The 25410-nt window shown below is 40.6% G+C and overlaps 2 protein-coding genes across 9 annotated transcripts in view; both read left to right on the plus strand.

Annotated features, from left to right (window-relative positions):
- The window catches only part of NCOA7 (nuclear receptor coactivator 7), an 84198-nt gene extending 72769 nt beyond the window's left edge, over positions 1–11429 (plus strand). For 7 of the 8 annotated variants that reach the window (XM_052677385.1, XM_052677436.1, XM_052677425.1 and 4 more), the window contains 6 exons: positions 2823–2970; positions 6951–7079; positions 7198–7350; positions 7822–7917; positions 8205–8278; positions 9164–11429. In XM_052677385.1, the coding sequence (XP_052533345.1) occupies positions 2823–2970; positions 6951–7079; positions 7198–7350; positions 7822–7917; positions 8205–8278; positions 9164–9299 (736 nt within the window). In that variant the 3' untranslated portion in view covers positions 9300–11429. The other variant, XM_052677446.1, reaches the window with a different exon arrangement.
- A 1658-nt stretch (positions 11430–13087) lies between these two features.
- Positions 13088–19692, plus strand: HINT3 (histidine triad nucleotide binding protein 3). The gene is made up of 5 exons (XM_052677984.1): positions 13088–13286; positions 14049–14166; positions 15441–15510; positions 16284–16410; positions 17901–19692. The coding sequence occupies exons 1-5, from the start codon at positions 13131–13133 to the stop codon at positions 17946–17948; spliced, it is 519 nt and encodes a 172-aa protein (XP_052533944.1). The 5' UTR covers positions 13088–13130; the 3' UTR covers positions 17949–19692.
- Positions 19693–25410: the final 5718 nt, after the last annotated feature.

A 25410-nucleotide genomic window follows, 5' to 3' on the forward strand; every position in this document is an offset into this window, starting at 1 on the left:
AAAACAAGATAGGTGAAAAATTGGACTGTTCTACTCAGAGTTTATAGCTAATCTAAGTGGTAATCAAGTATGAGTGGTATTCCTTAGCAATTAATCCCATTTAATGTCTGCATCCTTGATGAAGACGAGGGGATAGAATACATCCTTATCACTTTGGAGGGTGACACCAAATCTGGGCAGTGTTCGTATGTTGGAGAGCAGAGCTGCTGTTCAGAGGGGCCTCAACAAGCAGGTGCAGTGGGCTGACAAATGTCTGGAAGTTCAAATGCAAGGTTGTATGCGGCGGGTAGAACAGCCTCTCTGGGAATCTGGGGACAGATGACCTGGGGAGTGGTTCTACAGAAAAGGAGATGAAGAAATTGAGAACAAACTCAACATAAATCAGCCAGTATCTTCTTTGAGGTAATGAGTGCTTTACTTCTTGCTGGCCCACATAATGGAAGAACATGGTAAGCAGTTTGAAAGTCATTATTCTCTTTTTTGAAAGTTTTATCCAAACCCTTTGCAGATGACACGCTGCATGCATCGGGGGAAATTCTGATTAGATGCAAGAGGGAAAAAAAAAAATACATGACATTGTTTATATGTGGAAGAAATTGCACAGAGAGGCTGTGGAATCTGTTGGAGATTTTCAACACTGCAGATGAGCAGTCTGCACAAACTTGGGAATTAGCTCTACTTTGAGCAGAAGGTAGATGAGATGTTCTCCAGTGGTGCCTTATGACTTAAATTTGTTCTGTGTTTTCTGAGATAAAGACCATACTGCTCTTCTCTGCCCATCTACATGAAAGTACTTTCAGATTGGTCTTGGCCAGATAACAGCAGCTTCTAGTTTTATTGTTCTTATGTAGGGATTTGTAGGAATTAAGTAGGTTAGCTTTAGACTAGGCTACTGTACATAAAATACACAGTGCTTGAGCTAAAAGTCTCTTCCAATTAAAACTCAAATTAGTTAGTGAGAAGATTATCATACTGCTCTTTCTGAAGCATCTGTGAAGCAAGCTGAGAGGAATGGGGCATACTGTGTCAGCTACTGATGTGGGAAAAATGCAATTAGGGGAAAAGATCTTATCTAAAATTAGATGAGGCAACTTTCAGAAATATGTTCCACAGTTCACAAGTTTTAGATCTATGCAAGCTTGTAAGCAGTCACGTGGCTTCTCACAAAAAAGAGGGAACCCTTAACGCTGTGGAGTGTGACCCTCTTTAGCCTCTTCCAGCAATACTGGCTAGAGTAATCCTGAAGGCTGATTCATTGCGCATTACTACCTTGATCCCTCTCTCTTGCTGCAGAGTTATGAACAACAGCTGAACTTTTAACTTTTTATATTGCTGTTAGCTTTGTTGCTTGTTTGTGGCAACAGGAGGCTGTTGATGCCATAGAAAGTAGTGCTGGGTAGAACTGCATGTTGTTGTATTCCTTTAAAATGTTTCACGGATACAGTTCTTTTGATAACAAAAAACTTAAATTCAACTATGTCATCTAGTAGCCATACACTATGGAAATGTTTTGTGAATGTGCAAAGAAGAGAAAAAACTAATTTGTTCCCTTTTTCATGATTGGGACATGAAGCAGAAAAGTCAACATTTTATACTTTCTGAGGGTAGTGGAAATTGGAGCCAAATTTCATGAGGTCTAAGTCAGTCAAGCCCCACAAATATTTTACTTTAACTAGGAATTAATGTGGCTATCATGAGCAGACAACAATTTTAGGACTATCAGTTTCTGCAGTTACAACTGACAGCAGACTGTAGCTCTTACTGGTAGAAGCATAGAACAAAAAAACATAGACTCAACTGTAAAAATCTGTGGAATAATATTTATGAACAGAATCCAACAGTGCAGGAATCCAGGTATTTTAAGGTTATTCTTATTATGATAATTTTGCATATACTGGAAGTGCAAGTAACATGACAACGTATAAAGTGAAGGTATCTAGGATTCACCAGGATTTTAATTCTTTTGTATTGATCAAGGAATTGCCAGAGGAATCTCTTTGATGAATAAATGAAGAAAGATTCAGTGTCCTAAGTATTTATTATTTGTCTGTCTGCCCTCTTTAATTAGGGTTTGATTTCTGTTGTCCATTCAGTTTCTTGGACAGTGGTCCACTATAACACATTCCTGTTTGGTTTTGCGTATGTTCATTTTAATCTTCAGAGCTATGTGGATTAAAGGAACATACCAAATAAATTATTTGATTACAATGTTTTGCCTCTGTTCGTTATGGATATTGTCAAACAACATCTCTTTAAAGAAAATGTACTTACGCTGCTGATATCATTGACAAAGCTGTCAGTAACTGCTCCTTTTCATAACTGTGACAGGATGAAGAATTCTTTTGTCATTAGTCTCTGTAAATTTTAGAGGTCAGCAAGAAATGCCGTGTAGAATTTGCTGGTGATGCTTAATGACCTGTTTTACTTAGAAGATCAAACCAATTGAAATGAGATGGTAGTGTTTTTCTTCCTTTCTCTTGGATTTAACTTCTATGAAACATGTTTCTAATACCAAACAGTTGATGGTTTTAATATGAACTGTATGGGACTAGACAAGCCAATTAGTCTTTCCATAATGCTTTCTTTGCGTGCATGGCAAAAGGAGAAAAAATGTATGACAGGGAGGGAAAGCAGAGAAACCTTGAAGTACTTCATGTTATTGGGTGGAAGGAGCTTCTGCTGTGTGTGAGAGCGTAAGTACGCGAGCACGCAGTGCACGTGGTTATCCCCTCCCTGCCCCCGTATGCAATCTCTGTACTACATGATATTGCCATATTCATGGGTCACTGAAAAACCGTTGTTTCTTACTTTTCTGTTTACAGGGTGGATCACTTGTACACGTTTTTTGTTCAGTGGTCACCAGAAATATATGGGAAAGATGCCAAAGAGCAAGGTTTCGTTGTGGTAGAAAAGGAGGAGCTTGACATGATAGACAACTTCTTCAGTGAGCCCACTACTAAAAGCTGGGAGGTGGGTGCTTGCTGCCACTTCATGAACTATGTATGTATCAGTTGTGCATGCCCTGTTAAGAGTCTCAGCACTTGCTCTTTTGACAATTTTTACATTTCTTTTTATAATGTTTTCTGCTTCACATAGGAACTCTTCCAAGACTTGCAGCGGTCACATAAATGTAATCATCTTCTTTCAGTATTTTTTTCTTTTCTTCCCAGAAACTGCAAGCAAACAGATAAACAGTTTTCTGATTTGCCACCAGTGCATACTATGCACCTATTTTGGTAAACGTGATGTTAACCTTTTGCAAAACTATACAGCTGTATGTTGTCAGCATTGCTAAATTTATATTGTATTTATATACTTTTAATAAATTCTCCCAAAAGCACATGTACTTGTGAACACCAGCACGGACTCCTATGTGCTCACTGAAATGGATTAATATGAGATACTGTCATACCAGACAGATCTTCACTTCTGAGTTGCACGTAGAAGTTTAAATGGTAGTTGTAAGATGGATAGGTTTTATAGTCAGACTTGTTCATCCAGGGACTTTTGCAGTCTGTTTTAACTACTTGGTGTTCCTGTCTTTATTATCTGTGTCTCATGCATATCAAAACTCGTTTCTAAGGAAAATAAGTTTACGTACTTTTTTTCTAATTATATTTATGAATCCTAAAGCATTTGTTGTATTGTGATATATGATAAATCAACAAATAGATAATTTCCTGACTGGGAAGTAACTTAGTTGTGATCATTTGTCTTAAACTTGTTAAAAAAAAAAAAAATTCTACTGCCCTGTTTTTGAAACATTTCTACTTTCAAACTGAAGTATGTTCAGAATTAGAACTTGGGAATGGAACTTGTCATTTGAAGTGTAGCAAAATTACCCCTGATTGCAAATAGCTTTTATTTTTAAAGTTTTGTTGTCTCATGATGCTGGTGCTCTGTGAACTGCAGCATAAGGGGAAGGGAGGGAAGGTTTTCAGTCTTTGTTTTTCTCAAAGCTGAGTGCTGTCCTATATCACACTTCATTTTGTTCGCCAGTTGCTTTTGCATTTTTCCCAAATCCAAAATGGAGGAGTAGGGCCAGTGATCCAGAGTAGAAGTGGGAAAGATCCAGCCACGCTGAGAACTTCTCTGTTTATTTTATTTAAATATATATTTGGAGAAGAATGAGCTGGAAACAGTTTTAAGGTGTGTCTTTTTTGTTTGTAATATATTCAAGCTTCACAGACTTAAAGTAGGTCTGCCAGGAAATATCCATTGAAAGTCCAAATTTGGACATGAACTATTGTGAAACTACCACTCTCCCTTTTGGGGAAACAGAAACTGAAATTGTGGAGAAGGATATAAGCAATTTTATCAAAGTGTGTCATGGGGAGAGGCTGTTTGTCACGCTTGTGGGCAGGAACTCTTGCCACTGGAGCACTGAGTACAGTAGATGCTACAAATTAATTTAATAGATGATGAAAAGACAAAAGATGCCACTGAATATTCAGATTCTTTACTGTGCCAAACCTGACCAAGAGGAACCTTTTGTGAAGGTATGTTGAGCTGTGTTCCTATTTGAACAGCATGGATCTGATACAGCACTACTTCTGTGCTAGTGAAAAGTACCCTGTTCTCAGATGAATGTTAAAGTAGCTTGTTTTCTCTTTCCTGTGACATCTCTGAAAAATACTGTAGATAGAGTTTCTGTGTAGCTGTTGATTCTTTTCATTTGTTTTTGGTTTTGTGTCGTCTGTAAAAAAATGGGTTTGAAGTTTACTGCAATGTCAGTAGTTTGTCTGCAGTTGCCTATGTCTGCAAGTTTGGTTGTATTTTGCTACAGATGCCTGCTGGTGGTTGGTTTATTTGGTACTTCTCCCCTCTCCCCCTTCCTGGAAAGTCTAAAGAATAACATTTATAATAGGAGTTCAGGTACTTCTGCTTTAAGATGAACAGATGTTCATTCAGGATAAAAAAAATTATATTAATAATAATGGCCTGGGTAGGAAGAAAAACATTTAAGAGGTGGAAAAAGAGCAGGGATAAAAGCATAAAGAACATTTTCCTTTAACAGTTTGAGGAGGAGGGAATTGTTTTGTGTTTTTCATTTATTTCTTTTTAAATTGGTTTAATTTTGCAGTTCAAACCCTCACTGAAATTGGACATATGAAAAAATACCTAAAACAGAATTTCCTCCAGTTTCTGGATCCCCCTGAGCCTGGGCTATAAGGTCAGGATGCAGCTGCACTTGAGTACCACTGGCAGAAATATCTGTACTGCCTGGCTTTGCAGGGGCACAGAGCATTCATCCTGCAGGCTGGATTTTTGCCCTGCCCCCCACTGCAGGTGCTGGAACAGGAGTTTCCTGGCTTCCTACTTAGGGTGCTGCTGTCAGCACTGTTCCAGGTGCCTGTGGATGGACATGGGGCAGATGGCAGTGAGCACAGCAGAAGCCTTGCTCCTCTCCCACTGGAGATGCTGGCATGACTGGCATCACTAGGGCTTTATCCTTCACACAGAGAGCTCCTCAGGAGTCCTGGTTTTTATGGAAAGTTCCTTCTTCACTTTGTGGTGGGACTCCACCTGGAGTCTGTCCAGTAAATTTCTTGCCTGTGGGCCAGGCGTGTGTAGGACATCCAGGTGTTTTTTGGCTGCTGATGGCTCCTGCAAGTTGAAGCAGCAGTTATGAAAGTCTGGGGGAGTTGTTCAAACTCAACCAGTGTATTCTGTGTATTCAAAAGCTCCATTTGTAGGAGGGTGTGTGGAAGCTGTGCAGTAACATTTTGAGATTGCTCTTCTGAGATAAGACTGCTTTGGCATTAAACTCATACAAAGATGCTGATTTAAAGTTTCCCAGCTTTTGTAGCTGGGCCTCTTTCCCCTTTTCTTTCTCATCAGCCCTATCTCTACGCCCTTGCCGCTGTTTCCTGTTTGCCATGGTGGCATAGAGCCCTAAACACAACTACAGCCCTGCTGCTGTGTTCAACGTGCCTCCTCTCACCTCACCTGGCTGAGCACTGTACCTGAGATGCCCAGAGGTGTACCAAAGAGTCTGCAGCTTCCCTCCAGCCTTTTGCACCATTTTAGCTCCCTCTGCCTGCCCAGGCTGCACGTGGCTCAGAGCATATACTCTGTCTTGGCATGCTGTAGGCTGCTGAGCACTTCTATGTGTTTCTAGTATATGAACTTGTATTCTCGCTTTGTTTTCAGCTTTGTCAGAAAAGGAAGTGTGACCTACCTGTAGTTGTTGGAGTAGAGCCCATGCTTCATTTGACAAGTATTCAAATTGAAGCCTAAATTTGAAGTATAAGTATTGGCTCACCTTTTAAAATATTGTATGTTTTCCAAAGAAATTCTTCAGAAAATGAATAACTAGAAGTTTTCAAAGAGTACTTAGTCTTTTCTGATAGTGCGCATTTTCAAGAACTTGCATAAACTGAGTGCTCAAATTCTTACTCAGTGCGTCTCTTTCATGATACAGCTGCAAAATCTATTTCAGTTCATTTACATTTGTAGTTTTGCTATATTGTTTCTGTTTGAGTTTGCATATACAAAAGCAAAAAAACATCAGTAACAGAAGACCTCCCCCTGCCACACGCACATACACACCACGCAGAAGAAGGGGATTGTTTTAGAAAAGAGAAGTGAAGCTTTGAACCTTTTCATATTCTTATTCGTTAGCTCCTAAGAAAATAATACACTAATTACAGCATATGATACTATCTATAAAAATAGTATATATATAACCTTACTGCATGAGAGAAATGAAGAAGCTTGTGCCTACCTCCTTTAAATTCCTGTGCTGTCCATGCTGTCTCAGACCTCGCCATTTGAGAATTACCCAATTAGTGGGCTGCTTTTGCTTTGATGTAACCATTCCACACAGCGGTTTTGCTTCATGCAGTACGACAGATGATGACTATACTGCTTGAAATGAATTTGCTGCCATAGAGGACTGGCAGCATAGGAACTGTGCTTTAGGTTTGACACTTGTTCTCTTGCTTCAGATCATTACTGTAGAAGAAGCAAAACGGCGGAAGAGTGTTTGCAGTTACTATGGAGAAGAAGATGATGATGATGCTTTACCTGTCTTAAAGCATCACAGTGCACTTCTGGAAAATATGCACATAGAGCAGGTATGACTGAAAAAAAAATAATCTGATTTTCTTATTAGTTCTGCTAAGCGTGGGGTGTTCTGCTACCTGTGATGTAACTGGTTGAATGCCTAACCATTTATCTCTGTTCACTGCCCAGCTTGCCCGGCGCTTGCCTGCAAGAGTGCAGGGCTACCCGTGGCAGCTCGCATATAGCACTCTGGAGCATGGCACCAGCCTGAAGACTCTGTACCGCAAATCGGCATCTCTGGACAGTCCAGTTCTCCTTGTCATCAAGGATATGGACAACGAGGTGAGGAGCATTTGTAGTGCAGGGGTTGGAGTGAAAATAAACGTGTCTTTAGGAAGTGCTAATCATACTGCAAAGTGATATCATACCGCAATAAAACATCGCTGATTTATTTTATTTATATTTTGTACTGCTTAAACTAAACTTACAGGCAGGAAAGTACGTATGCACTAATAGAAATAAAACTACATATTTTCATAATTACAATGAGTACTTCTTTCAACATTGGCTGTGGAAGTTGCAAATAACACCTTCATGGTGGTGTACTTAGTACTCAGCAGCTCCTGGAGTCATCATTCCTGTTGCCATTTTGCTTTATGTTGAAAAACAGAAAACATCTGTGGGAATACTTGCTCAGCTCATGGTTCTTTTAACATGAAACAGCAGCTCAGAAAGTATTTTGAAAAGTGTTTTTTGTTTCCTCTTGAATTTTATTGTGTTCTCAAACATAGTTTAATCCTTTTATTCTGACAGATTTTTGGAGCATACGCTACACATCCCTTTAGGTTTAGTGACCATTACTATGGCACTGGTGAAACATTCCTCTACACGTTCAGTCCAAATTTCAAGGTAAGGTGGTGTTCTCTTCCTCATAGAAGATTTTTGGATTCCACTTCTGAAACATTTATGAGAAAGCTTGATAGAGACTGCATTTTTGGGGGAAGTTGGGAGGAAAGATTGGATCTAGATAATCTTTAAGGTTCCCTGCAACCTAAGGCATTCTGTGATTTTAAAGATGCGCCAGCTGTTGGTGAAAGCAGATGATCACTTGCCTCAGTGAACACTTTAAGCAAAAAAGGCTTCTGCAGTGCTAGAATCCTCACAGTCCGCGTAGCTTTGTTCTTCTTCACCCTCAGGTATTCAAATGGAGTGGGGAGAATACTTACTTCATCAATGGAGACATGACCTCTCTGGAGCTTGGAGGTGGAGGGTAAGTGAATGTTTGCTTCTTTTTCAAGTAGTCTAGCTAACCTTTTTCTTTTTCTTAAGGAGGATAAGGACCGTGGTAGTTGCAGGAAAAACTAATGCTGAAAATTTTAGTAAACTGTGTAGGACAGATATCTCAGCAATCTGATTTCTGTTACAGACCTAGAGCAATTTCCGTCACTTAAAGATAGCAACTGATGTTGGGCAACTAGTCTTCAGTGGATGGGGGAGGTTGGAAAAAAACAGATGTTTGGGATAGATACAATTCTCATTGCTGAAGAGGTTTGTTGCTAGAAGATAATCTGTAATGGCAGTTTTGCCAACAATATCTAGTGTTTCTCACATGGCGCTTTTAAACTGTCACTATTCTGTTGCTCTGAAGAGCTAGGATACAGATAGTGCTTAATCAGGTCCTCAATTTCAGAAGTTAGTGGATATGAAATCAGGGGCTAAGACTGTGCAACTAACTGAAGCTGACAGCAGGCTGCCGCGTGCAATATCTGGCCATGGTTTGCACTGGGGATGCATAAACATCTCTCCTCCTAAACTGGAAGGGACCATGTCTAGAGTGGGGAAAGCTCCCTGCTGTCTGTGCTTTGCAGCAGCTGGACTCAGCCATGTTTGAGAGGCTGCTCACCAGCAGCACCTGGAGCTGATGGCACTGAAGCCAAGCACGTAAGGCACTGTATGCGCACACTCATGCACTCATGCTTGTGCTTTGCTGCGATTTGCCTGTATGAACAAAAGCAAGCGTATTTGCAAGTGCTTTGCCAGGGTTAAGCCTTCATGTTCAATCCCATCTGTTCTCAGAATTGCCTACTTTTCTCCATAGCACTCCTCTACAGCCTCTGGTTAAATATAAACTGACATTTGGTGTGTATTTTTTTAGTGGACGATTTGGCTTATGGTTAGATGCAGACCTGTATCATGGACGAAGCAACTCCTGCAGCACCTTCAATAATGACATCTTATCTAAGAAAGAAGATTTCATAATACAGGATGTCGAAGTATGGACATTTGAATGAAGTACTTACTGACTGCCTTAAGGACTGGATCCATTAGGCACTCAAAAGCTAAATAAAAGGTGCAGGCTGCCTCACAATGTTACACGCTTTTTTTTTTCCCTCATATCAGACCAGAGCATGACTACGCAAAAAATAACCAAGGAAAAACAGCTGGTTTTCAGAGGCAGAAGGAGATGGAACAATACAAGATCAGTCAGATTTTTTTTTATACTCCTTTCTTCTATGCTCCTCCATTGAAGATATGATGCTTATGAAAACATCGATGGTGTATAAATTGAAAACTTTTTCTGTAACTGTGGAAAAAAAAATACTGTGGGAAAACTATACTTGTCTTGTACATTCCATATATATTTATGTTCAGTGTACAAATGCTAACCAAAAATAAAAAGTTACTTCACCAAAATCTACAGCATATTGTTTGCCATGGAAAAGAATCATAAGTAGGTGTACACAGCACTTAAGGGAACATGTTTTTAAATTCTTTTTATTTATTGTTATTGTATAGCAGACTTTTTTGTAAATGCATTAGCTATGAGGTGTTTTTTTTTTTTTTTCTTTTTAATATTTCAGATCTTAATTTGGTAAATAATTACTATTCAGGTAGGTTTCTTATGCATCGGCATTTATTTTGAATCTATTTGATTTCTGAAGTTAATTTTTATTTTATTTGTAAATGAGATTTGGTTTTCATTTAACCCAGATAAGAGGGTTTATTTTCTGGCAGAAACACTTGAGTGCATAATTCTGGTTTTCTCTGAGATGAGAGAAAAGGTGGTTAGCACTTCTCATTAACAGGAATGTGTAAGCAGAGTTAATAGATTATTATTTTGGCAGTGTGTGGAGACACTGGGCAGAATGCCACCTGGTGTAGGCTGTATGAGCTCTGGTGCAGTCAGCAGAATTGGGACAGCATGCTCTGAGCATCTGTCCTAGTGCTATTTGACTGGTTACAAGGGATGTTTCTAGGAGATGATTGTTTCCTGTATCACCACCAAATGACTCAAAATAAACCACCCACTGTGCTTTTTCTGAGCATTTCTTTACATGTTGAATAACTGCTTTGTGAAGGGAAACACACAGCCTGAAGATTTGGAGAATGCTGTTTCTTTAACAGGCTGCGCCATATTAGTGTAGTATTTGTTTTCTTAGCAATTAATATTATTTCCTTCCTTATGACTTGAAGCAACAGGCTGGATTAGGATCTGACAGACAAATAAATACTCTTCCTTGTTTTGTGCTTTTTTTTTCATGAAATAGTCAATCAGATAATTTTCCTATCAACATTTAAAATACCACATTACAATATTTGGCTAAATCCTAACCAGACCACTGCCATGAAAATGTCAGCGAGTAGAAAAAGTGTGACAGAAGACCACCAGTCCTCCTGTTTTCCGAAGAATTTTGCTTTCCAGTTAAGCTATGGTTTTATTCACACAATCGAGTTCTGACCAAACACTGTCCTGCCATTAGTATTGAATGTAGGATTGTCCCGAGAAAGACAGGTTTTAGCAATGGTGGTTGTGTTTCCATGCATTAAACACTATAGTCTGGTTTTGAAATATTATTGAGTAATACAACTCAGTTACTGCTCTTCTCATTTTTAACATATTCATAATAAAACAAGAAGCCAAATTATTTTTTTTTTCAAAAGCATTAATAAATCCTAATCCTGCACATAAATTTCACAATCTAACACCAATGCTATACACAGTGAGCCTGTAATATGCTGCACATAAGCTTTTCACACTTCCCATCTATGCGCCCTACTACAGCCATAAACAGACTTATTGTAATGCGCTGTGAAGTATTTTCCAGGTTGCTGATAGCATTGAAGGCACCAGGAATACACAGTACTGTTTGCTCTTCTGATGGTGGCAGACCACTTACTAGTTCAAAAATAAAAAGTCTACAACCCCAAAGCCAAGTTCAACATTTTACACTCGTTTCACCATTGTTACCTACAACTTAGTTCATTATATTATACTTGTCAGAGCATATCTAAACGCTGTGTTCTATATCCAAGCAGTGTTGTTCAATCAAATTCTGTGACCCTTGAAACTATGAATATTGAATATATGTAATGCAGTGCTATCACAATATTTTCAATAAAGGAATTTATGCATTCAGAAACTCGCTGCAGATCCTTTTCTTCTTATTCACAGCTTTTAGTACATTTTTAAAGTGAAAGGATATGGCTTGTGAACATCATTGCTGTATGGACCATCTTCATACTGCTGAAGTTTTTGTGTTTTGTTCTTTCCAAGTGAGACAAAGCAAAAAATCACCTGAAAGCACTTGGTTCTCAGCTTTGTCAACGTATACATTTAGTAGGTAAAGAAAATTGGCATTAGGAAAAAATAAACTATGATGTACATATTAATATAGCAAGTATGCTTTTGAACATTTCTTTGAATGTTGCCTTGAGTGCAATGGTTGTAGAATTTTTATATCATATAAATTAAGAGGAAAATTATAGTTACTAGTAATTTTGCTCTTATAGCCATAACTATTTTAGAAAAAGCTTGTTTTTGTAATGTGGAGCATGTATATACCTTAAGGGATAACAATTTTTTCTTTGGGACTGCATAGAAATGCTCTTCACAGTAGGGCTGCTGAGTGCCCTGTGAGGCACTGGTGGTTGATGTTGGTTTGCAGTTCTTTCACTGGACTTTTTTGTGCAAAGCTGGCTTTAGAGCCAAGTTAAAACACGCCTGTTTCCCAAATAACCTTTGCATGTAAACCTTAAGATGTAGGGATACTGGAAGCCTCTCTCTCTACAGAGAGGTGGTGACACAGTGGAACAGGTTGCCCAAGGAGGTTGTGGATGCCTCATCCCTGGAGGCATTCAAGGCCAGGCTGGATGTGGCTCTGGGCAGCCTGGTGCCGTGGTTGGCGACCCTGCACATAGCAGGGGTTGAAACTAAATGTTCACTGTGGTCCTTTTCAACCCAAGACTATATGCAGTAACCTGAAAGGAGGTTGTGGCAAGGTGGGGGTCAGCCTCTTCTCCCAGGTAACAGTGATAGTATGAGAGGGGATGCCTCAAGTTGTGCCAGGGAGTGTTCAGGTTGGATATTAGGACGGATTTCTTCTCCGAAAGAGCATATGGGCATTGGAACAGACTGCCCAGGGCGGTGGTGGTGGTCACCATGCCTGGGGCTATCTAAGGGTAGATGCAGTGCTAAGGGAGCTGTGGTGCCCGTCCTGGCTGAGCTCGGGTAGCAGCTCTCATGAAACAGAGGGAGCACAAAAGGGGACATGGTTTAATGAGCAATATTTGTGGTAGGCAGATAATCACAATAGATGATCTTAGAGGTCTTTTCCAACCTTAATGATTGTGTGACTGATTCTAAGTGCCTCCTGGCACTTAGGTACCTCGGGCTGAGGCCTGTGGGACTGTGACCAAGCTGAGAAAATGTTTCTAAAGCCGAAGCTTAGCTACTATTGAGAAATAGCATCTTTCAGCTTTGTTTTAAACAGGCCAGAGTGTGTTCAGTTCATTTTAGTTTCAGTTTGTGCCTTTTTACAGAAAACTTATGCTGAACAGAGGCTGCGTTTTGCTTCAGAGCCTCGACCGAATGGAGCGCTTTACACGGATAGGGTCACCCGCGGGTGCCGTGCGCAATTGTAAGCGCACGTAACCTCGGCCCGTGTCACACAGCCGCTCAACGCCCAGCGCTCACTCGCTGCAGCCCTCCGTGCCTGACGGGGGCGCGGACGAGGCCGGGCCGGTCGCGCGCCGCAGGGCCGCCATTGGCGCACGCCGCGAAGACGTGAGGGCGGGTGGGCCCGCGGCCGGTCGCGGGGCGGTGCCTGCCTAGGCGAGGGGCGATGGCGGGCGAGGAGGCCGCGGCCGCCGCCGGCCCGAGCAGCGAGCAGCTTCTGGCCGACGGGAAAGAGCCCGCGAGCGGCGGCTACGACGGCAAGTGCGTGTTCTGCAGGATCGCCCGCCGGGAGGAGCCGGGAACCGCGCTGCTGCCCTGCCAGGTGGGTAGGGGCGGCCCCGCCGGAGGGAGGGTCGCCGCCGCCGCCCTCGTTGTCCTTGGCAGCGCGCTGCCCCACGCCGCGGCCGGCTCCCCCGCGGTGGGGTGGATTGGCGGGACGAAGCCGTCGGTCCGCAGGGCCGGCCTGCGGCGTGAGGCGGCAGTGCGGAAACGGAGCTGCGGTGTCCGTCCTGGCTGAGCTCGGGTGGCAGCTCTCACACACAGGGAGCACAGAGGGGTTCGCTTATGAGAACTGCCGATCAAACCGAGAAATCCTGGGTGTGTGGAGGCCATCTGATCCCCCCCGTTCCCTTTCTGAGGAAGGTGGTGTCTTTATTTCCAGCTAACGGAGGGTGTCACCTTAGGGATCCCTGTCCTGGGGTTACCATGTAGCCATAGCAGTTGTCTGTTCTTATGGAGGCAGCAATGAAGCATTCCTCAGAAAAAAAGAAATATCTTGTCGTTGTTGTACAATGGCTAAAAGTCTAAGGGTGGTCATGGGGCAGGAGCTGTTGCTGTTAGATACTGAGGGATTTTGGCTGCACAATGTCAGCTGAGAAAACAAGACTGCGCCTAAGTGCTTCAGCAGGCAGAGTCCAGGACGGCGTGCTTCAGTGTAGTGACAGAAGAAAATAGGCTTTAGTCTTGATATGTTTGCCAGTTGATTCAAATATGATACCAAGTAATATCAAACTGGTATAGGGGAAGACCAACTCTGTTACCTGTCCCCATCCCGATCGTGTGATGTGTTTCTATTCCTTTGCAGTATGAAGACCTTGTTTGCTTTAGAGATATCAGGCCTGGTGCCCCTCACCACTACCTGGTGGTGCCGGTAGAGCACATGGGAAATTGCAAAACGCTGAAGTCAGAGCATGTGCCCATAGGTAAGGCTGAAAATATGGATTAGTCTGCTTAGATCAGGGGCAAGTAGTTTTTTCACAGTCTTATGTAGTGTGCTGTCAAGTAAATTACAGCTTTGGACATCTATTTTTTGTGGTTGTAAAACACTGAAATGCATGATGCGAGTTGGATAGGGAGTTACTCTTGCTGGGAAGCTCCTCATGTTTTTTGTGCTATTCTAGGGTAATATTGTGCTAATACAGGAAATCTGTTTTTGTTTGCATGGAGTATAGATGTTTCTGCACTTTGCTGGAAATGCCACTGTATGTTTTTTTAAGTATATTTATTCAGCTTCATTGGCTTTTCCTAGGTATACAGGGTACTGGAAAAAAAAAATGACAATTCTATAAGATACTTGTTTTATAATATGCCATGTTGTTCTTTGGGAAAAGAGATGGAGAGTAAAAAAGACAAACAGTGTTCCAGTGAAGCTAGATATCTTTTTTAAAGATCAGGTCGTAAGATATTGAAGCTGTGATGTGTTGTCTGCATACTTGATTTTTTTTTTTGTTATTGTTGTTGAAACATCATCCCAGATGTAGTTGTTTCACAAGAAATGCCCAGCTAAGTGTGTTGAGTAACAGGAAAAATTAAATCCATAAATGCATGAACAGATTCTGCTTTGGGGAAAATGACAGGTGCTGTTAGAAAAGCATTGCAGTCGTGTGTTGCAAATTTTTAAATCATCTTATTTGATTTCTTAATGTTGGAGTTTTCTCCAGAAACAACTTCAGTATGTTTTTGCTTTATGACAGTTATTTTATGCTTCTACCTTGGACGTTTTTGCATTAGGCTTTCTTCTCTTTTACAGTAATGAAAACTTTGTCCTAGTAATAAGTAGGGCTGATGGTTTAATTGTACTTTATCTTTAATTTTTGTTTCTTATCTGAAACTTTCTAATGCCAGACTACAAAGGGCATAGAGGTCAATGTCCTGTTGCTGTGTAGAGACGTAACATGAGATTAGTAAACTATAACCTAGAAGTGTCGTTAGTGTCTAAATCACTAACAGTAGTGATTTTCACATCAAACTCTGCACTGCAGTGTTTTGACAATCTGTTTTATTATGAGCAGTTTCAGTATTTCTACTTTGAATAAAGCAAACACTAGCTTGTGTTCTCAATGTAATCATTGTTGAAGTTAATATTCAGTTTTGTTTCTTAAGAGCACCTGCTTCAAACTGTTTGACTCTGAAGTCAGGTGATATGTAACATACTATTTAAGCTAAACAGTAAATGAAATTTGTTTGTATTTAATAGTGAAAAGAATGATGGAAGTTGGAAAATCTGTTCTCCAGAAAAATAATTGTAGTGACTTGAATGATATAAGGTATGTACTTGAGCCTTCCACATTAATTAGTATGTTCTTACTTTTCAAAATGCTATTTTAGATACTGTGTTACAGTTGCAGTGTGATTTCTTGGGTTTGCCTTGACTTACGGAGTGACTTGTTCAGTCTCATGTCCTGGCACTGAATATAAACTCTTTTTTTTCTGATAAGTTTCCAGTGCCGATTGCATTCCAACTTTGAGATTGTTTCCTGCGCGCATGCAGAATAGGGAGGCCAATTCACACAGCTTATCTAAAAGGCTGCTCTTCAGCTCTGTGCTGTGTTGAATGCAGTGGTGGATTCTGGGAAAGATAAATTTTGTCACTTTCACCGGGGCAGTGCCCTGTGTTTCAGTTATACCTGCATTCATTTCGTTTAAGCCACTGCGTTTGGTAGCCAACGTGAAGTGAGTTGTAACATAATTTAAATAGTGTAGAGTGCAGCGAGATGGGTCTTCCTGTTTAAAATAGGTAGAAGCTACATGAATGTGGCGATAGTTCACTTTCCAGGTGAAAAACAGGTACGGTATCTAAGGAATATTGCTGGTTTTTAACCCTTGTTTTAGCACAGTGTGCTAGATGGATGTGAAGTATGTTTTTGATGGTCTTTTGGGGGGTTCTGCATGTTGAAAGGAAAGGACAAATTATTTTTCATGCAATGTAAAAAGAAAATGTTATGAGTAAATTTCTTTATTTGGTTGATCTCGAATGTAAGATGTTCCACTTCCTGTATTAACATCACTGGTGTTTTTAACTTGTTTTCCCTTTCTGAAGAATGGGTTTTCACTGGCCTCCATTCTGCTCAATATCCCACTTGCATCTGCATGTCTTGGCCCCGGCAAGTCAGCTAGGATTCTTATCCAGACTGATTTATAGGATCAACTCCTACTGGTTTATTACAGTAAGTGTGATGAGGTTTTTCAGAGATTCTTGACTGCAAGTTGAAAATGCGATGTCTTTCTAATGTCCCAAATATTCTTTGAGCAATTATTTTTATCATTACTATAATTATTTGTTATATTTTGCATTACCTATTTGAGAACAGGCAATGGGTAAAATTTAGTACCATTTACACTTACTAATGGAAATAAGAGCAACTGACATTACCAGCAAACCGTGCAGTAGTTCTGGATTTAAAGCGTAGCTTTGTGATTTGCTTCTGACTATTTATTTAATATGAAAAGATTTATTGGAATGTGATGGTTGAACAAAGACATGTATAACACATAGCCCAATTTAAATGAAAAATATGGCCACCTAACGGGTGCTTTTATCATTTCATACATTTTTACTCATCTCGCCATCCTTAGAGTGAAACAAATGTTTGCTGTACCGAAGCACTGTTTGTACTGCTTACCGTCTGTAGAGATTAGCAAGGAGATTGAATTGGCACTGCCTAAATCACTGCTCAAAAACCTCTCTCCTCAGCAGAGGACCTGTCCTTGCTGGAGTTTTAGCTCCAGCATCCTGGTGTCATTAGGCAACCCCAAGGCAAAGATGCTGACAAAAATCTCTCCTAAAGATGATTATGGCAGCCTGTTTAAGAGGAAAAAACTCAGCTTCTTTGTGGTGGTAGCTTGTTGGAGATCTCACCTGTCTTGAATTAAGCAGATCGGTGTGTAGTGTAGCAGAGCACCACAGAGGAAAAAAAAAACAAACCTATGGCTTGTCTAGTTATACTGCTTACTATTTTGGATTAGCTCAGGGGTCTCCGTACCAGGGTTGGTTATCCACTGTGGGTTCAATCCAAAAGAGATTTTGCCCAGTTGTCAAGTTGGAAAATGTTCTTGAATTGTCAGGGCTTTTTTTAGTTGCATACAATGCAAATACCTAAAAATGTAACAGTCCCAGCTATGTGGTAGATGCACAAATCATATGACGAGAAAAAGCGTGTATAGGCCTAGTGACATAACCAAAGACTGAATGTTTCCAGTGACACAAACAGCACACAAATGCTCTCCATCACTCAGTAATATGTATGACTACAGTGCAGTTGTGAGGTGTGAAGAGGCCACAAGATGCTGTTCTGGAGGGTGTCCCAAGGAATTCCAGTTCTTATAGGTTGGTTGTTCTGGGCGCTGTCTTCCCAGGTCCTTAAAACGTGATAGTTTAACAGTGATTACTTTGCTCAACCATCTTCTGACTTTCACAGTTGTTGTTTTTTGTTTGTTTTTTTTTTCCCTTTTCTCATCACCTAGTGGGAGTTTAGTGAAAACACGACAAAGTCAGCTGCTTAAAACAGTCATGGTATTTTACTTTGTGTGCTTTATCAGTAAAAATGACAAATATATGCTGTCTGTCAGTGTCATGCTGTTACTATTTTTAAAGTGCATTTTTCAGCCAGCTGACGGTCTGCTGCATAGTTAATGTGTTGTGTTCTCTCTTTCATAGGCTGAGCAACTGATTGAGCGACTGCAAACTGAAAATGCTGCCAGCTGAGAGCGCTCTTAGCCTTGTGTCATTAGCCATTTTATTCTTTGTCTTTGAACTCTGATTTAAGGTTGCACAGTTTGTTGCCAATTACATACCAGGATAAAAAAGGCTTAATTCCTTATGAGGAAATACTGAACATAGAGCTGTCAACCTAATTCTCACGTTTGGGTTCTTCAGAAGTCTGCATATTTCTCTGACAATAAGGAAATGCATTTTAATTACGATTTTATATATGCATATACATATATGTGCATACATAATACATACACATATGTAGGCAACTTTTCCCAGTAGAATGTGGGGTATAGCAGCAGAATGCACTCTAAGGAAAGAGGTTTGTAGTAACAGCATGCACATGGTACTGAAGGTAATATTTGCTGTGGAATCTAGCTTTTATTTTAAAGATGCATCATTCTGGAATTGCAGGGAACATTTAAACTATTTTCAGTTTCCGTGTGTTCTTGTATGATATATTACCTATGCCTGGTTAGTAGTAGGTACCTGGTTAAAAGTACACTACTAACTTTTCTGGTGCTAAACCACTTTAATATATTGCCCATCTTACTTGCATGGCAGTGACGTAGTAAATGTTAATACAGTATGTGCCAGAGATGTGATAGTGCTAAAGCATAGAGTGTTGTTTACTTGGATGTGTAAGTGGTTGTATGTTGGACCTGCGGATTGTTCCCCTCTCATGTGCACAATATTTTTAATTAGTTTCTGTATGTTTACAAATATGTGAAGAGTTCAGAAGAATTGATTTTAAAGCACTGCTCTTCTGCGTAGTGGTTGAAGAAGTTTAAAAAAAAAAAAAAAAGAAAACCACCCAGATTTTGAGATTATTCTGATATTGTTTTCACTGGAAGTCACTTGGAGATTGCTAAATGCCTTGGCTAGATTTGATTTCTAAATGAGGTCACAAAACAAATGGGTCTTCATTACAGTGAGTTTGTAGCAGGCTTGCATAACAGCAGTCTGATCTGAATTTGGAGTAGCCGGGGCTCAGCCCAAAAGCAGAACATGTAGGGATTGTGTTCTGAATTGCTTATGGAATCTGCTGAACACTTGCCCTCACTGCATGACTCTTAATCAGCAACTTTAGCTCTGTTTTTCAATACCATGTTAAGGCAGACTGTTTGCAAAGTTTAACTCCAGCAGACATGGAGTGGATTTTCTTTGTTCACAAACTATTATCTCTTGGTGCCTAATCAACCAAGTGCCCTTGGCTGTTGCACTGAGGTGTGGCTGAGGTGGTGATGGTCTGCTGCACCTGCAAGGTTCCCTGAGTATAATCTTCTCAGTGTTTTCCACTGATCCAGCACCTGTTGCCTTAGTGGACAGTGTATTACAGTAGACTATACATCATAATTCAGAAGGTAGACACTCTTCTAAATAAATGTTTTTTACCCAGAAGAGTTTCTGAAGACCTCATTCCCAATGTCTTGTTATTCTTATTATTGGGCACTCGTGTAATTTGTAGTACTTTGTGTTTTTAATTTGTAATATTAGCTGTGAAGAGCGTGAATTAAAGCCACTGAACTTTGATCAATTCTGTGCAATAGATTTGGGAGGCTTGAGTGGTCTCCTAACTTCACGAAATATCTGAACATTAAGATTTTTGAAGAGTTAATACTATCTGTGTCCTGATTTCTAATTGATCTATGTAACTGTACTTAACTGTGATATGTAATATTTAAAGAACCAACATGAACTGGTGTCCAAAAGGATAAATAAACTGAACAAATGCTAATCTTGGAATGATCCAACCATACAGTGATGTGATCCCTCCTCACTCCTGCTCCCACCAGGATGGGGAGAGAATGGGTCAAGGTAACAACAGTTTAATAAATGAAGGAAAGGGAGTGGAAAAAGAACAAGATTTGCAATGTAAGGGCAATAATTACCTCCTGCAAGCAGTCCAGTAGAAATGGTTAGCCTAACTGTAGCCTTCAAGAAACCTTCCTTCCATTTTTATTGCTGAGCATAGTATTGTACAGCATAGGATAACCGTGCTGGTTGCTTTGCGTTGGTTGTGCAGGTTGTCCCTCACGGCTTCTTGCCCACCCCAAGCCTAGTGGTTGGAGTGGCAGACTGGGAGAAGGAGAAGGGCTTCATGCTGTGCAAGCGCTGCTCAGCAACAGAATCATGCAATCATATCATAGAAGCACAGAATGGCCTGAGTTAAAAAGGACTTCAGAGATCATCTAGTTTCAACCCTTCTGTAATGGGCAGCATCACCAACCTCTAGACCAGGCTGCCCAGAGCCACGTCCAGCCTGACCCTGAATGCATCCAGGGATGGGGACATTCGCAATCTCTCTGGGCATTAGTCATAAGATTGCTGTGTTAACACTGTTTTAATCGCAAATAGGAAATGACACTGAGCTGCTACAAAGAAAATTAAGTCCATTCAAGCTAGACCCCAATACATTGAAATGGACGCAGCAGGAAATGTGAAGATTGACTTCTATGTTTTCTTTGCAAGAAAGTAAAATTGGAGAGGTAAAAATCAGAATATAAGCTAGCTTCCAAAACTTTTGCTGATGGTCGAGATAGGAATTTCAAATTGTGCCTGCCATTAGCAAATAAACCTCAAACAGGCTCAAACAAGAAGGTGCTAAATAGAGTCACATTCATTACTGAGATGAATGCTTAGCGTCTCATTAGTGTTTTCCAGCATGGAACTGTGCTCCATTTTCCTTCTGTATTGACGAGCTTTGTTCTTGGATTCAGCAGATATTTTTTAATTGGACTAAGAAATATTTTCTGACAAGTCTATTCTAATGCTTTGAATATGTTTCAGAATTGTTGGCTACCCTCTGGAAAAGGCAGCAGGCAGACCCTGTTCATTGTGTCACCCTCTTCAACAACAGCATTATAATGCCATTTTAAAACATCCCTAACCTTCTGTGGAGCATTGCAGTGAGCAGAGATGGCTAAAAAACCTTGTGGAAAGTGAATTTACTCAGCAGTTTTAATCTTCAGTGGGCAAGACTGAGAAGCAAAGGAAAGTTGCTTAGCCTCTATCCTTGTTCTTTGTTCTAGCATTAGCAGTCCTGAGAAAAGCTGCTTTTTTGACTACATATTTAGGAATGACAAAGCTTCCCTTGTACTCTTACGCTCAATTGTTTTTCCTAATGCAAGCCCAGAGAATAATACTTCTGTGCTAGAGAACTAATAGCCTCCTTCTGAAAAGATGAAGTAGACACACATACAATGCTGATGCATGTAGAATTAAAAAAAAAAAATAGGTGTTTTCACAAAGGACAGCATTTTCCATGTGATTAGACTGGCAATAGACCCTCTAGGTATTCTGAGGTCTTCATAAGCATGAGTTGTAAGCAAAAGCATGGAAATGTAAGCAAACTGGTGAAGATCGTATTTGAAATTTGGCAAATATAGAAGTAAATCTGAATGGTAAAACCTGCATAAAAACTCTCTTGCTGTCATTTCAACTGCTGTGCAATATTTATTGGAGTGCTGAAAGTGCTTTCTTTGTTTGACAAGACAAAATACAGATAATTCCTATACAGTGTACAGTCCAAACCAGGTGCAGAACTCACAGACTTCAAATCAAAGGAAAGACTGCAGGGGAAGTAGGTAAGGTTATTATAAGAAAAGTGAACTTTCAGGAGAGACTGGAAGAGCTGAATGTTACACGGTAGGACAGAAAACCTTATAAAAGTTCAAGCTTTAGTAACTACTACAAAAAATTTGTAATATTTTAAATGCACTATCTTACATTTTTAGTGAATATATTAAATTCCGTTCCACCAAAGAGGATTTCTGTTGCTCTAAAGAGGCCCTGTTGCGTAATAAAACTTCTAAAAACTAAAAAGCACCTGTAGATGCTAATTGAAACTACATTGCAGCTGAAGAAGCAGAATTTTGTAAAACTTGTAAGCTAGTAGCTGGATTCAGTCATGTCCATTAGATAGGGTGCGTTCTTGTCTGTACTGGCTTTAAGATGGATTTTTTTATTCTTGAGTGTATTTGGTGGACACACTGAACAATTGTGTTACCTTTTAAAGACAGCTTTTGAAATATGGTTGATTGCTGAAAGCAACTTAGATTTGTTAATCTGTGCACTGACCCACTTGGGCAAATTTTGGTGCCATTGCATGGGCACGTGAGACAGAAAGACTCGTCACCCTTCAGAGATTGTTCGCCTGATAATGGCAGACAGGGAATTTGTCCCTACAGCTGTTTTCTTTTAAAAATCCAACCCCCTGTGAACCTCCTATGAATTGTGGTTTTTAATAGTAACTCTTTATTTTGTTCAAGATAGGGCAGTCTTCTCACAGCCACACAAGACCGTTTCATTTGACCTTAACTCGGCTTCTGTTCTGAGCGGTACCCCTAAAGCTTTTGCAGATGTGCTCAAGTGATACGTAAGCTGACCCTAAGCAGCAGTACAGCTGAGGCCATGTTACGGTCTGACACTACATGCCTGGCAGTGGAAGCCTTGGTTCCTGTTGCTTAACTACTTGGGTCAGTCTTAATTAAGAATTAGTGAGTCTGCACAAGCTGGACTTGCACCCTGAGAGTGCTCAGGTTACACTGCCTCAACTGTGTGTCTTTTGAGAGTAATAGATTATTTTCCCTGATACTGCCATCCTGTAGCTGGTGATACTTGAGCTGCCCAACACTGCCTTCTCCAAGTTATGAACAACCACTAGAGCACAATCAACTGGATTGGCAAACTGTTAGAATTAAGCAGACCACACTTCACAGCTGTCTTATTAAAAGTTTGATTTACTTTGATATCAAAATGCACTCCCAGGTTTCATCAACTGGAAGTGGAAATCCACTAACTCATGCTCCTGTCGTTTGGCTAGAAATGCTTTTCCCAGAAAAACCAAAGCATTTTAAATGTGTAGTGATGATAAGTTACATAAGTCTTCTTTTAAGCTACAAATTATTTTAGAAAGGAGTTGTTTTGAGAGCTAATGGGACACAAACCAGTGGTATCTGGTGCAGCATGTATTCTCCAGTTTCAAACACGCTGAAATGATGTGGTGATTAAAGCCCATCTTTTGTTTCCCCTCCATGCTGTACCTGCATCTGGCTCTCCTGTTCTCCAAATGGACTTACTTCACCACATTCATCTCTGGTTTTTTCCATTTTTCTAGTCTTTTCACTATGAAAAGACTAGATAGAGGGATAACAAAAATTGTATTTTTACTTGCTCAGTCAAAAAGTTTATTTTCATGCAAAACCCCAATAGACAAAAAAGTCAAAAGTCATTATTATGCTTTCTGAAAAAAAATCTTTTATGTAAATAGCATTAAATAATCACTTTTATCAAGTGCATAATTTATAATAAATCTCAGTATCCTTTTGAAGCAAAAGAATATTCTTGTTTTAAAGACTCACCAAGTACTGTACTTAGCACCACATACACCACATAAGAGCTTTTATTTGCCCTGTTAAAAAAAAAAAACAGACAGAATTTTGTATTCCCAACATTTTCTTGGTGGCAACAATTAGGAACACAGTTCCTGATTATTTTTAGTATTGTTATTACAACTATCAAACATAACAACTTTGACCACTGAAAAATACTCCTCCAGAAGACCCTTGAGGAAAATTCTTGTCGCTCATCTCAATCCCATTTTTATCTAGCAGCTCATTCTTTCTCCCAGTTTGGAGAACTTGCAGCACAGCTCTGCCTCAACTAAATGAGGGATATGACTGCACTCTACACTTCTACTTAGGAGTTTGGCACTACAGGATCTCTACTCATTATAAACAGTATTGTTACACTTTGCTGAAAGAAGTCAAAGAGCTTTTTTTTGTTGTTATTTTTTTCTTTTCATGAATGCCCCAATATATTTTCTGTTGTCTTTCAAGTTGTTGTGTGGCACCCTACTTTTTGTAAGGGTATATTGGAGATCCCCAAAAAGGCTGCAGAGTTTTGTGATCTCCCCTGGTATGACAAAGCATTAGAAGAGGAGATGAAAGTGACATGATATACAGAGGAAAAAGAACTAGGTGCAGAAGACACGATGCTAAAGGTAGACCATTAAGTTCAGCAAGATGCAGCTTACTTAGGAAACATGAAATATCCTTGCTGTATATATTGTAAGCCACTAAGCAAGTGATGTTTCTGTAAACTTGGGCATTTTCACATACTTCGTGAAAGTCAACCTAACTTCCATTTTTTTAGAGACACAGCTGAGACTCTTGTTTGAAGTATATGAATTCCAATAAAAGTGCTCAATTCCATGTTTTGCAAATCAAAAAATCCCTCCCCACGGCAAGTCTTTCACAACCTCCAAGATTCAGTGCTGTTTGGTGGCAATTAGTCACTAGTGTTCAGAACCTAAAGCACTAACCCAGTGAGGACGCTTGAAGAACCACAGCATACTTGGTATTGTGACAGATTAGTTGATTTTTTTGTGATTTCTCTCCAAAATTGCTTATTATTTTTATGCAAACCATTTTTTTATGTTTCACACCCATTTTCTCTCCTTTAAATGCCCCATTAATTTGCAGAGCTGAAATTCTGCAATGAAAACCTTTTTCAAGACAGCATCTAGAGGTTTTTCCAAATGGAAACAAGCAGCAAAATTCATCAGATGCCAAAGTCTCATTCTAGCAAAGTGATGACCACATCATCATCCTTTCCTTGCCAAAGCATTTCACCTTCAAAACGAACCAGGCCATGTTTTCTGGCTCTCAGCAAGATTCCCACCACTTTGTTGGAGATAGTCACATATGTCTCAAACAGCTGCCCGAACGTTACACTCACATGTCCATCTTCTCCCTTCTGCCCAGTGCTTCTGATGATCAGGCACAGCTCTTCCACCTCCTTTTCCACATGCGAGTGAGCATCTTTTCCTCTCTGCTCTGTTTTAGACCCTTCAGGGGGTCTTCCGTAGGCAGGGTCTCCTCTCTGAGCATGCAGTGGTTTAGATGCAAGCCTGTCTTCATTGCTGAATGGATTCTTCCTCTGGTACTCGACCCGATCCTCTGCCCAGGTCTGCCAGCTTCTCCTCAGGTCGCTCACTGCGCCGCTGGTTTTGGCATGCTGCCCCTTATTCTCCTCCATTCCTTGGAATTGGTTTGCGGCACTCAAACGGGAACCAACAACGAACCGTAGCGGTGGTTCTCCTGTGCACTGTCAGCTGAGAGGGAAACAACACAAATAAGCCTCGTCAGAAGAGGAAAAAAGAAAGAAAATCCTGATAGTTTGCGCCAGAGTTTTGCATCTGCGAGTGCCACGGCTGCCGAACAGACTTCAAATGCTGAACTCTTTAGTCGGTCCACTCATAACCGCACGGCAGTCGAGAAAGCAGAGATGCAGACGGCCTCTCGAGTCGGGCGGCGGGGCGGGCAGGATGCTGTCCGCGGTGCTCTCGGCCCCGGCCCCGCGGCCCCATAGGCGCTGCGGTACCCGGCCGGCCCCGCGGGCACGGGACGCTGCGCCCGCCCCGCCGCCGGGCTGTGCCCGCCCCGGAAGGACA

Source organism: Tympanuchus pallidicinctus, unplaced genomic scaffold (assembly GCF_026119805.1).
Source record: "Tympanuchus pallidicinctus isolate F22 unplaced genomic scaffold, pur_lepc_1.0 scaffold1, whole genome shotgun sequence".
In the NCBI taxonomy this organism is placed as follows: Eukaryota; Metazoa; Chordata; class Aves; order Galliformes; family Phasianidae; genus Tympanuchus; species Tympanuchus pallidicinctus.